At 43.1% G+C, this 13,865-nt stretch overlaps 2 protein-coding genes across 5 annotated transcripts in view; one reads left to right on the forward strand and one right to left on the reverse strand.

Annotated features, from left to right (window-relative positions):
* rab11a (RAB11a, member RAS oncogene family) overlaps positions 1–5,846 on the forward strand; it is a 35,928-nt gene extending 30,082 nt beyond the window's left edge. The window contains exon 5 of the mRNA XM_067971270.1: positions 5,068–5,846. Coding sequence (XP_067827371.1) covers positions 5,068–5,207 — 140 coding nt within the window. The 3' untranslated portion in view covers positions 5,208–5,846. The remainder of the gene's footprint in view (positions 1–5,067) is intronic.
* A 935-nt stretch (positions 5,847–6,781) lies between these two features.
* Positions 6,782–13,865, reverse strand: part of megf11 (multiple EGF-like-domains 11) — a 306,970-nt gene continuing 299,886 nt past the window's right edge. For all 4 annotated transcript variants that reach the window (XM_067971262.1, XM_067971264.1, XM_067971261.1 and 1 more), the window contains 2 exons: positions 12,593–12,793; positions 6,782–11,275 (listed from right to left, as the gene is read on the reverse strand). In XM_067971262.1, coding sequence (XP_067827363.1) covers positions 11,100–11,275; positions 12,593–12,793 — 377 coding nt within the window. In that variant the 3' untranslated portion in view covers positions 6,782–11,099. The remainder of the gene's footprint in view (positions 11,276–12,592; positions 12,794–13,865) is intronic.

The following is a 13,865-nucleotide window of genomic DNA, read 5'->3' on the forward strand; positions in this document are numbered from 1 at the left end:
GTATTCACATTGTGGAAAACTGAGCTGCTCGCTAGTGAGACACAACAGGGGATTTCTTCAGTATTGAGCTCTTTCAATCTATTTAACCATTTGCTCATTAGATCCTGTTGTAATTTGCTCTCATTATTTTCTGCATAAACAGAATTCATAAAGATTTTTTTTCAGGAAACTTTAAATTCTAGCTTTGACTCTGGAGTTTAACCTGACACGTTAGCCAAGACATTGTCTGAATCATTTTAAACAATGTCCTTTCTGGGGAGCAGACAACTCCTAATGACTTGCTGCAGGCAGATTAAAATGCACGCAGTAATTTCTTGCCTGAGGTTCTGCTGGTGAGAAGTTTGAGTTGCTTTTTAAAATGAGGCTCAGTACCTGATCTTTGTTAGAGTTGGAGAAAGGTTTGGTTTCATTTGGAGTATTGCCCGTGAATTGGGAATGTTGTGGGCCGCCAGGAAAGAGGTTCAGACCCATCATTTCTACACCTACAGTGTGCCAATTTCAGCTGTTGGCATCAAGGGGGGCGGATACTGAAGAGAGACCAGAATTTACACCCTCTCTTCATTCTCTTCTCCTCCTCTTCCTCCCCCCCCCCCCCCCCCCCCCAAAAAAAAAACCACAGGAAGGGGTGAAAGTTGCAGGGAGAGTAACTCCCTGTCATTACGATGGTTATCCTTAGCCAGAGAGGGAATGGTGCAACTTTTCCTTCAGTGCTTGCTGCCACAAGACCTGCTCCAAGATATTATCTGGTGCTTGTGTGACTAAAGAATGTTGTGGAGTTCACAGGGCTTCATGTAATGGGAATTTGTGGGTGAATCATAAAAAATTTATGACACAGAAGGAGGTCATTCGGCCCATCGTGTCTGCGCTGGCCGAAAATGAGCCCCCCAGCCTAATCCCACTTTCCAGCACTTGGTCCGTAGCCCTGTAGGTTACGGCACTTCAGGTGTACATCCAAGTACTTTTTAAATGAGTTGAGGGTTTCTGCCTCTTTCACCCTTTCAGGCAGTGAGTTCCAGACCCCCACCACCCTCTTGGTGAAAACATTTTTCCTCTGCTCCCCTCTGATCTTTCTACCAATTACTTTAAATCTATGCCCCCTGGTTATTGACCTCTCTGCTAAGGGAACTAGATCCTTCCTATCCACTCTATCTAGGCCCCTTAGAATTTTGAACACCTCAATTAAATCACACCTCAGCCTCCTTTTGTTCTAAAGAGAACAACCCCAGCCTATCCAATCTTTCCTCGTAGCTAAAATTCTCCAGCCCTGGCAACATCCTCTTAAATCCCCTCTGCACCCTCTCTAGTGCAGTCGCATCTTTCCTGTAATGTGGTGACCAGAACTGTACGCAGTACTCGAGCTGTGGGCTAGCCAATGTTTTATACAGTTCCACCATAACCTCTCTGCTCTCATATTCCATGCCTCGGCTAATTTTTTAAAAATTCATTCATGGGATGTGGGCGTCGCTGGCAAGGCCAGCATTTATTGCCCATCCCTAATTGCCCTTGAGAAGGTGGTGGTGAGCCGCCGCCTTGAACCGCTGCAGTCCGTGTGGTGAAGGTTCTCCCACAGTGCTGTTAGGAAGGAAGTTCCAGGATTTTGACCCAGCGACGATGAAGGAACGGCGATATATTTCCAAGTCGGGATGGTGTGTGACTTGGAGGGGAACGTGCCGGTGGTGTTGTTCCCATGTGCCTGCTGCCCTTGTCCTTCTAGGTGGTAGAGGTCGCGGGTTTGGGAGGTGCTGTCGAAGAAGCCTTGGCGAGTTGCTGCAGTGCATCCTGTGGATGGTACACACTGCAGCCACAGTGCGCCGGTGGTAAAGGGAGTGAATGTTTAGGGTGGTGGATGGGTTGCCAATCAAGCGGGCTGCTTTGTCCTGGATGGTGTCGAGTTTCTTGAGTGTTGTTGGAGCTGCACTCATCCAGGCAAGTGGAGAGTATTCCATCACACTCCTGACTTGTGCCTTGTAGATGGTGGAAAGGCTTTGTGGAGTCGGGAGGTGAGTCACTCGCCATAGAATACCCAGCCTCTGACCTGCTCTTGTAGCCACAATATTTATGTGGCTGGTCCAGTTAAGTTTCTGGTCAATGGTGACCCCTAGGATGTTGATGGTGGGGAATTTGCCGATGGTAATGCCGTTGAATGTCAAGGGGAGGTGGTTATTGCCTGGCACTTGTCTGGCGCAAATGTTACTTGCCACTTATCAGCCCAAGCCTGGATGTTGTCCAGGTCCTGCTGCATGTGGGCACGACTGCTTCATTATCTGAGGGGTTGTGAATGGAACTGAACACTGTGCAGTCATCAGCGAACATCCCCATTTCTGACCTTATGATGGAGGGAAGGTCATTGATGAAGCAGCTGAAGATGGTTGGGACTAGGACACTGCCCTGAGGAACTCCTGCAGCAATGTCCTGGGGCTGAGATGATTGGCCTCCAACAACCACTACCATCTTCTTTTGTGCTAGGTATGACTCCAGCCACTGGAGAGTGTTCCCTTTGATTCCCATTGACTTTAATTTTACTGGGGCTCCTTGGTGCCACACGCAGTCAAATGCTGCCTTGACGGGAAGAGGCCGAGATGGATCATCCACTCGGCACTTCTGGCTGAAGATGGTTGCAAACGCTTCAGCCTTGTCTTTTGCACTCACGCGCTGGACTCTGCCATCATTGAGGATGGGAATGTTTACAGAGCCTCCTCCTCCTGTTAGTTGTTTAATTGTCCACCACCATTCACGACTGGATGTGGCAGGACTGCAGAGCTTTGATCAGATCCGTTGTTCGTGGAATCGCTTAGCTCTGTCTATCGCATGTTGCTCCTGCTGTTTAGCATGCATGTAGCCCTGAGTTGTAGCTTCACCAGGTTGGCACCTCATTTTTAGGTATGCCTGGTGCTGCTCCTGGCATGCTCTTCTACACTCCACATTGAACCACGGTTGATCCCCTGGCTTGTTGGTAATGGTAGAGTGAGGAATATGTCGGGCCGTGAGGTTACAGATTGTGCTGGAATACAATTCTGCTGCTGCTGGCCCACAGTGCCTCCTGGCTGTCCAATTCTGTTCTGAATCTATCCCATTTAGCACGGTGATAGTGCCACACAACACGTTGGATGGTGTTCTCAGTGCGAAGACGGGACTTTGTCTCCACGAGGACTGTGCGGTGGTCACTCCTACCAATACTGTCATGGACAGATGCATCTGCGACAGGTAGATTGGTGAGGATGAGGTCAAGTAGATTTTTCCCTCGTGTTGGTTCGTTTACCACCTGCCGCAGGCCCAGTCTGGCAGCTAGGTCCTTCAGGACTCGGCCTGCATGGTCAGTAGTGTTGCTACCGAGCCACTCTTGGTGATGGACATTGAAGTCTCCCACCCAGAGTGCATTCTGTGCCCTTGCTACCCTCATAGAGGAAAGTATCCCGAATGCCTTCTTAACCACCTTATCCAACTGTCCTGCTACCTTCAGGGATCTGTGGACATGCACTCCAAGGTCCCTTTGTTCCTCTACACCTTTCAGTACCCTCTCATTTATTGTGTACCCCCTTGCTTTGTTTGCCCTCCCCAAATGCATTACCTCACACTTCTCTGGATTGAATTCCATTTGCCACTTTCCTGCCCACCTGACCAGTCCATTGATATCTTTCTGCAGTCTACAGCTTTCCTCCTCACTATCAACCACATGGCCAATTTTTGTATCATCTGCAAACTTCTTAATCGTGCTCCCTACATTTAAGTCCAAATCATTAATATATAATCACAAAAAGCAAGGGTCCTAGTACTGAGCCCTGCGGAACCCCACTGGAAACAGCCTTCCAGTCACAAAAAAACCCGTCTACCATTACCCTTTGCTTCCTGCTACGGAGCCAATTTTGGATCCAACTTGCCACTTTCCCTTGGATCCCATGGGCTTGTACTTTCTTGACCAGTCTGCCATGTGGGACCTTGTCAAAAGCCTTGCTAAAATCCATGTACACTACATCAAATACACGACCCTCATTGTTCAAAAAATTCAATCAAGTTAGTCAGACGTGACCCTCCCTTAACAAATTCATGCTGGCTGTCCTTGATTACTCCGTGCCTTTCTAAGTGACTGACTGTTTATCCTGTCCCTCAGAATTGATTCCAATAATTTGCCCATCACCGAGGTTAGACTGACTGGCCTGTAATTACTCAGTTGATCCCTCGCTCCCTTTTTGTACAATGTTAGCAGTCCTCCAATCCTCTGGCACCATGCCTGTATCCAGTGAGGATTGGAAAATGATGGCCAGAGCCTCCGCTATTTCCTCCCTTGCTTCTTTTAACAGCCTGGGATGCATTTCATCCGGCCCTGTTGATTTATCTACTTTCAAAGATGCTAATCCTCTTAATAAGTTTCTCTCAGTAAGTTTATCCCATCCAATATTTCACACTCTTCCTCCTTAACTACAATGTCTGCATCGTCCCCCTCTTTTGCGAAGACAGTCGCAAAATATTCTTTTATGCCTAATGTTACCCTGTATGCTCCTTGACATCCAGGAGACTCTAAATTTGGCAGCCCCACCCTTTTTCTTTGTGGAAACATGTTTACTCTGCACCCCTTGAAATGCTTTGTAATTTAAGATCATGACCTCCTAAAGAACTTAGTGTTGCTGTAGTCTGTGGGGTCTTCCTGTTACAATGCTTCCTCCTGCAACCTCTAATTTTAGAGTTGGGATGTGACAAGGCAGGCGGTACACTGTCACTGCTGCTGACTCCCAATGCATTGGATTAGGAACAGGTTCTCCAGTTTTATATAAAATCTTTGGAAACTGTTGCTGCACAATGAATTATCACCTGTTAAACTTGCATTTTAAAAATATCTTGTTTCAATTGGTGATGCTTGGAGTAAACTATAACTTCTGCTGTTCTGAGCTGCAATATTTGAATATTTAGGAACACTCTCAAAGATAAAATTGTTGAGTGCAAAACCAATTTACATTTGGTATACATTTATACAGGTCATACAAGAACGGACTTAGAATTAGGACTAGAAACATTTGCTCAAGGCTCATATTATGAAAGGATTGTAATAAATCTTTTAATTGCCCCCTCTAGAAATTTATCGCATTGTCTCTCAGAAGCAAATGTCAGACAGACGTGAAAATGATATGTCTCCGAGTAACAACGTGGTCCCCATTCACATGCCTCCAACTACTGAAAACAAACCAAAGATGCAGTGCTGTCAAAACGTCTGAGATCTAGATACAGAAGCTACTCGTCATTCCCTGAGCCTCCATATACTGTATCTGTGTCATGCTTGCAGTTTATTCATTTATGTTTTTGTAATTCAAAATTTGCTGATTAATGTGACAGTTATCTTAAACCTGTTACACTGTCTTTATAAACAAATTCTGACATGTTAAATGTCAGCTATGGAACATTTTTATATATAATATATATTCACAGGTAGTGTAAAATGGTTTAAAAATAAAACCATTTTGTAAACGAGGTTATCATGTAAAGTAATGCTGTTTTTAAGTGGTGTTAGCAATAGGGCAGATTGAATGTGACACCTACAAGCCTTACTGTCGTAGGTGCTTTAGGAAATGGAAATGTAATACCTTGTTGAGAGCAGTTGCTGCTTGTTCAGACCGGGAATGCTCATGAAGTGTGAATAACACAGACGGCGTTTCATTAGCCAGCTCCTCACTAATTTGCGTCTCCTTTTCTTTCTGCCATGTTTCTTGGTATTAAATGTAATTGATGTTTTGTAAATTACTCTTGTGTATTTTATGCATGTACTATGATTGTCTCTTTTTCAAATATTTAGGTTATAATGGTTTAAAATATATTCTGTGCACTTGAATCCTAATTAAAAAGAAATGGAAGGGGGACTGCTTCAATGAGAAGTGATGCTTCTATTTATGGGATTGGGCAGTGGATGGGGATTGAAGCTGTCTAACTGGAATGTCCCAGTGTTGGGATCCAGCTCGGACTGATGGGATAAATGTCTCCCTTATTAAATGGATGCATGGGTTCTACAAGAAAAAGGTGCATTTTAGATTATTTTAAACCCCAAGTGACCAACTTGGGGTTTAAAATAAGTGGACGATTGGAGGGAGGTAACGCACTCACTAAAGTCCCCCTGCCCCCCCGGGCTTTGGTCGTACCACTCCTGGCTCATTCCTTGACGTAGCTACCAGACTAGGCCTGTATTAGAGAACCAACACAAGGATGTAACCTTCCTCACCAACCTATCTTTGCAGACCTATCTGTCTACAATAATATTGTTAGGCATAATCACTACACAGTCCTTGTAAAGATAAAGCCTCCTCTCCACAGTGAGCCTATTCTGTCATCTAGTGTGGCATTATTGACACTCTAGCTTTGGGTTACTAGATCTGTCCTCTGTATCATGTAAGTTAGTACACAGCAACTCATGGATATCAGTAGAATTGTATACCACCAGACCCTATAACCTCAGGGCACTTCCCTCGTGCCCCAAGCACGCTCAAGCTGAGACTGACTCTGGTTTAATGGGGAGTGTAGAAGAGCTTGCCAACATCAGGCATACCTTAGAATGAAGAATCATTAGAATTAGAGCTGCTATACAGGACTAGCTGCAGCAGGTGATCCTACAACCAATAGAGCAGAGTCAGGCACTGTGGCCCTACCACATCCCAGTGAGATTGGTGGTGGACAACCAGCCAACTAACAGGAGGTGGCTACATGAACATATTCCATCCCCACTGCTGCCACTGTCACCTTGAACCCAGTCACAAAGAAAAATAGAATGAAGTCATCACAAATAAAAAGGCATAAAGTACAATTTGGTGAAAGTAACATTTATTACTTTTCATAAAATATGACAACTCTGAGCAAACTTATTACAAATTAGTTCTAAAAAAAAGTATTGCCTGTGGTCTTCAAAGCATTGTCTATACTGTGTTTATGGTGCTATCACTACTGAGAGCCTGCATGTTTCTTTTTACAGCAACATATATACATGTTTTGGTTGAAGTGAAGCGTTAGTTGAATGCTGTTCCATGCTATAAGCCCCAACCCAAAGAGTAGGATGTTTAAAAAAATAATCAAATTTATAGATTATCTTCTTATACTTCTATACATTGGGCCCAGCTGCAGATTGTTTCTCAATTTTAAACTGTAAAAAAGATCACAACTGTTAATCCTCTTGAGCTACATCATGCATCAAGGTCACTGCATCACTGACAGATTCTGGCAGAACATAAACTGTAACATTACAAATACATGGAGACTTTGGAATGGTTCCAATGCTGTAATGTCAGTTTAAGTTAAATTTTCCCTTTCTGCTCTCCTAATGTTATCTGCTCCCTTGTAGTTAGCCAGGCACCATTTGTGCAGTCGTACGAATCCCGATTTACTATCAATGAATTTCTTGAGTTGGCCACTAGGAGTTGTACGAGAATGACCTGCAGAGACTGGAAGCCACAGCAGGAACTTTATACCCCTTACACAACTAAACCCTACTGCTCTCTTACACAACTAAACCCTACTGCTTTCTTGCCCTTCTTGTGGTTTATTTTATTTGAATCCTCTTGATCAGATTACTGCCTAGTAATCACTGCCAACTAACCATTATACATAAACCACTTCAACTCCATGATCAGATAACAGTGTTCTGTTTCTTGCTCAGGAATTGTATCTACTGTTTAATGACAAAGCACAAGGAAATATTGAACAGGAAAAAGTAACTTGGCTCATGACACAGACCATGTACAATCTACCATATTGTGTACTCTACCCACCCTGATCGCCAGGGTGAAAACTTTGCCTAATTTCTCCTTAACTCCCAAAGGTAATCAAGTGAATAGTCATCCACACATATGACTACTCATCCCTCGATATTTGTGTTGTGTAGATGACATTTCCTTGGTCCCAGCAACACAGGAAATATATTCGAGAGTATGTGATTGTCTGTACTTAATCCTGGTTGAGGGTTAAGTGCAGACAATCACACACCCTGGTGACTTTGGTTTAGTCCCCACCAGATACTTGTCAATGAACTCCTTCAAAACTCTGGATAAGAGCATTAGAATCATGGAAAGGTTACAGCACGGAAGGAGGCCATTCAACCCATCGAGTCCAAGAGCAATCCAGCTGATCCCACTCCTCCACCCTATCCCTGTAGTCCTGCAATTTTTTTCCTTTCAAGTACTTATCCAGTTCCCTTCTGAAGGCCATGATTGAATCTGGTCATTAACTGGTTTTGCTTTTGTTAGGAGATTGCTCTGCAGTGAAAAGTCTGATTGCATGCTGAAAAATGTTTGAAGTTAGTCACTATTCAATAAGTAGGACTGCATGTAAAGTTTTAACACAGTCTGCAAATTAATTTTCACTTGACAATGAAATTAATCTTAAAATTAACATTTCATTGCAGTGGTGAAAAAAAAATGAAGCCACTGCTTATTTTTAATAAATGAAGCTGGTGAATAACATTTAATTATCTTATTACAGTAGAATCCTCTCAGTCTCGCAATAATCACTGCTGTTCTCAGTCTAAAGTTACCGATTTTATTAATTCCATTTGCCAATTAGCCCAGGTGACTTTATACCCAGTTTTATTAAGCCAAACAACAGTGTTCACCCTGCATTTCTGGTCTTTCCCCATTCCTATTGCTGTTGTCCCTGCATCTGAACTCTTTCCTGTTATAGCTCTGGCTTACCTCATTGTCTATATACTTTATTCTGGATTTTTTTTTGCTTTTATCAAGTGAAAAGTTAATTCACACAATTTTTTTCATGCAGCTGATTGGTGAGTAACTTTTAAAACATTTTTCCAGCCTGAATGAGATATTTAAGAATATGGTGTTTCTCTGTAGCAAGCACTGAAATTAAATCCAGTATCACTCACTGTATCAAATCATATTATGCAATGCTGTATCAGTTTAACTTACCTTTGGTTTGGGAGTTTGTAGTTCATTGTGCAGTTACACACCACAAAGTCTGCCAATAGCAAAAAAAAATAATTGACCCCAGAATGAATAAAAGCTCAAACTCCACGCATGTATATTTTAAATGAAATCAGTAGAAGTATGTTTTAAGGACCTCCGATCCTGTTACTACCTTGTAACAGTGCAGTTGTAACTTACCTTCCAGAAACTCACTAGGACAACAGGAATTATCAGGTTTTCCTCATTGATGGAATATATTCTAGATCCCACATTCCCCATGGAACATTATTTAGTAGCTATAATCATCCAAAAAGTTAGTACTCCATGTTATGCAATTTAACCTGAATGATACAGTGTGGGATTTTTAGGTCATTTTAGGTGCAGAATGAGCTTTTATATTATTGCTCTGTGCAATTAGGGGGTTGACATCAATGTTACAAGCTTTTCCCAAAGGATTTTGACAGTGCAGCAGCTGTTCAATTAATATCACAGCCTTATCAGTCTTCAATATCTGTTAGGATTAAGATTCAATTCTGACGGGCTTCAATGCAATGACTTTTTTAAAAAAAATGGTTCTCACTTTATTCTTGTGGCCATTTTCAATTTTAGTTTCCTCCCCCGCTGTGTTCTCGTGTCCCCCTACCCCTATACCCAATCCTTGCACCAAGCATCATCCATAGCTGAGAGGTTAGGCAGTGGCCTCCTGCTAGGCTCCTACCAATGGCATTCTGAAACCAACCAGTAAGATACAGGACAGGAGCTGTGGCTGAAGTTTCCTCCCTCCCTCAACTTAGCAGAAAGCAGCTCCCTAAATCCTTGGCACCTCCCTCTCCTTCTCCCTCTTCCCCAGCAGTTCTAAGTGAGATCAGGAACTTACTTTGTTGAGTATTGATCAGTTCCATTCTACTATAGTCAGTGCATTCAGTGCACTCCATTGCTGGCCTTCCCAGGGCTGTTTATTAGAGCAATTCATGACCAATTTTAGATTCCTAATAATAAAACTTTGTTTTATTCCACGTTTATAAAGAGCACAAGCCTTTAATAATACTGGAAATTGAGTGAAGATTCCAGTAATACACCTAATGTGGTGCCCTGGGCTTCCCCCTCCTCAGAACTCTCCTTGGTTGATGACCAAGGGCATCAGCTGTTCTGTTCCTTGGTTAATTTATCAGAAAGTGTGATTTGAGTACGGCTTCCCTCAACCCTCTTCCCGCGGTCAACATTCCTTACCTCTCACAGACTATCTTGGCACACAAACTCATCCTCGGGGCTGTGGCCCATCTATGAATGTCAGCAAAGACTAGAATTCAAATTTAGGTCTCCTTAGTTGAGCCTTTGATACATCATAGCTCGGGACTCACCGATCTATCATACTTTTAGCTATAAATCTTGCTCAGCTTTCAACATGTTCATTCACCTGGCCAGGAGGTGCCAGTTAGAAGATAATAGCCTCACCTACAAATGCAATTCAGCTCATACGTTGTAAAGATGATACAGGTGGAACCCCTGAATTCATTACTCTTTCATTGTCCTAATAAATAATTTGACATCGCCAATGCTTCATGCTGCAATGTAGAGTCCTTTAGGGAACATCCTACCAATCTTCTACAAACTACCTCTGTTGGGTTTAAAATGCCTACTAGCGTGGTCATTGAAACTCTGGCCACACATCACTAATCCTCTTAAACAATGGCCCTATTTCAATAAGTCATCAGCATTAAGTGGCAATAAAGATTAAAGTCAAAGAAATGTTTGCCAGATTTTGTTTTGTTCTTTCCCCTCCCCCAATAACGAAATATACTTCCAATATGGCACTTTGTTGTTGTTTGAGTTTAGTCATCTCCCCCGACACCCACAGTTGTAGTTGCGTTGACTAATCGACAATGTTGATCCAACCCTTGTAAGAGTTGAACTAGGTAGTGCAGATACATAGTTTTTTTTACAAAAAGCATCCATTTCCAAGTCTGGATTTGAAGTTTCTCTCTTTGATTTCATTATATGAAAGTACTTTTTTCTTTAAATCCCATGCAACAATGGAAAGTCACATGGGGGAGGGTGACCGATTGCCTGTATCCAATGTCCATGTCAAGTTCATGATTAGAATTTATTTTCAAGTCATCTTTGAGTTTCAGCATATTTTAGGGCGAATGATTGTCTCTCTGCCGCATTTCTTGCAAGCAACAGATTGTGAAGCAGAATGTGAGTTGACCAAAGTCATGCTGTGATTGGCTTGTTATGCTCTTTGTCCCCAGGGACATGCGTTGGGCTGTGTCGCACAGGTAGCAAATCGTAGTGACTTGGGATGTGGCTGTTCTTAGGAAGGTCATACGGGTTCTGGCTGCAGGTTGGGGCCATTCCCTGACCTCCTTGGACCACACTTACGGTGGGCTCTAGAAGAAGGAAAATAAACAGTTGTTAGACTCACTGAACTCACAAATAAAATTGATTTCCTTTTGGTCTTGTCAACTCCAAAACCACGAGTACCTGGTAAATGAGAATAACAAACTGGATTTCCTCTCCACGCCCAGATCCATTGTATTCGTTAACTGACAATTCATAACAGGCTACTTGGCGTCTCCACATTATCAACCCTCTCACAGTCTCCATTTATCTCACACAGTCACTGTATTGGATTAAGTTAAAGGGACCCTGCCCTCGCCTGAATTGTCACAGATCCACTGACAGGCGTGACACACGAATATTTAAATTGAATATTTGCTTTTCTGGATAACTGAGCATTTGACTCAGTAACAACTCTTAAGCTAGGTGAAGAAGCGACAAGTTCATCTGCTCCTCCACAGCCTGCAGTCCCTCCTCAGCTCTGAGTGGCTGCTGGTTTATGCTGAAGAGCACAGGTGTGATGGCTCAGTGCTTCTGCTGTGTCCAAGTCACTGGAATGAAATGTCAGAAAACACACAACCAACAAGTCCTCAGATTGGGGTACAAATTCCACTAACATTAACTTAAATGGATGGAAATTCGCAGGCAGGGAGAGCGCAATGTTGCAATAATCACTGCAGACACACACCAAGGAGGAGCAACGCCACCATTCCTAGAAATCCTGGCCAAACAGAAAATGGACAGAGACCCAGCGAGATGAGTCACTGCCTCTTTTTCCTTACATTTGCATCTGAGAAAATGGGTGATCAACAGGGGAAAGGATCAGGAAGGTCGGTCCTAGGGTTTGTCGGACACCAAGTCCAGACTCCGCTGATCTCCTGATCTGAAGCTAAATATCAGAGTTACATGGATAGTAAATTCCACTGGGAACTGGACAGTCAGGTAACTACTTCTGCTGCTGGGGTAAGAAGCTCGAGTCTGTAAAAATCCATTAAAAACCATAACTACATTTTAGCTGGTTCAAAATAAAGCCCCACCTCTCACGAGAATTCACGTGAATCAACAGTACGGATAATGGGAGTGGGGACAGCGAGAAGGTGACAGTGGGAATGGGGAAAGCAGGAGTGGGAACAGTGGGAGTGGGACAGCGAGAGTGGGGAAAGTGGGATTGGGGACAGCAGGAATGGCGATAGTGGGAGTGGAGACAGTGGAATTGAGAATAATTAATGTCCAAATGTAATATAACTATTTCTAAAGTTATGACATCCTGTGTACAATAAATTCAAAACTTTTAAGTATTTTGATAAGAATCCTGGCTGATTTTAGAAGGTTTCTAATAATTCTATCTCTTCCAGAAAAGCACTTGCCAACTTCGTAGATGTTTTTGTTTGTGGATGTCTCAGTCTCCGTGTAGGGAGGGTCTCTGTGAACAGGGGACTTCATCTCTACGTAGCTGCTCTCAGAATGTTTGCAGGTTAACATTGGCGGGTCTTTAATGGTAGCGTAAGGATTCTCACTGCTGTTTAACGAACATGTGCTGGAGCTGCACACAGAACCCTTCACATAATCTGGCAAAAAAATCAAAAAATAAATTAGAGATCCCAATTGCCTTTTATAAAGACAGAACCTCTAAATCTCCATAGGGACAACCCATCCCAGTGTCAGCGGAGCGCCCTGACCCTTCAGTACATCGTGCAGTGTCCATTTAGAAAAGGGTAGTTTCCCCAGAAGTAAGTATATCCATTTGTGAACTTTAGCAAGAACCCTCAGCCAATGTAATAGTCAGTGATGGTGGGACACGTGACTTCCTCTCTAATGTATAGAGAATATAAACAATGTTCACTGTGACACAGAACTAACTGCAACACTCTCTAATATACCCCGTGCCTTTAACTGTAAACAGAAATGACAACCCCACATGCCTCTCTCTGTAACACTCTCTGCAGTGCCCCACATTGCTCACTTTAACACTCTCTGGTGTACCCTACGTCCCTCTCTCACAATCTATACTGTGCTTTCTCTCTCAAACACTAATATAGCCCATCCCTCACTCTCCCTCCAGCTGCCTACGGACACAGAGGCACCAGAATTTTGAGCTTCCTAAAAACACCTCAAAGTTAAGACAAAAATGAAAATTATCTCAAGATCATGGTAAAGTCAATGTGAATTTACTCCTGTTTCAGGGTGCAGAGACTCAGCTCTGCTGCGATTTCTACTGATTGTTAAGCGTCAGCTACACTGATCTGCACAAGGGATGTTGTGAGGGACCCCAATAATTCTAGAACCAGCCTAGCCCAGAATAAACCTCTGTTTTAGAGCATGTTATTTTAACATACCACATACACATTTTATAAAGGCCTAGTTCTATTGTACTACAAAAGGGTTTATTTTAAGAATGATTTCCCCCTTGTTAAGTTTCCTTACACTATCCAACATGACCAGGGCTCTGCCCACGGTGTGAGTGACCTGCTGATTGGTTTTCCATTCACAGCCTGCAAAAGGAACATCTGCATTCACAACACCTCTCACCCAAGGCAGCCAGGCTCACTCTGCAGTTGTTCAATCACTAACCTAACACGTCCCTTCCCCAGGACAATTCCCAGCCAGGAGGCTCATCAATTTCTCCCTTAATAATTTCAG

Source organism: Heptranchias perlo, chromosome 34 (assembly GCF_035084215.1).
Source record: "Heptranchias perlo isolate sHepPer1 chromosome 34, sHepPer1.hap1, whole genome shotgun sequence".
Classification (NCBI taxonomy): domain Eukaryota; kingdom Metazoa; phylum Chordata; class Chondrichthyes; order Hexanchiformes; family Hexanchidae; genus Heptranchias; species Heptranchias perlo.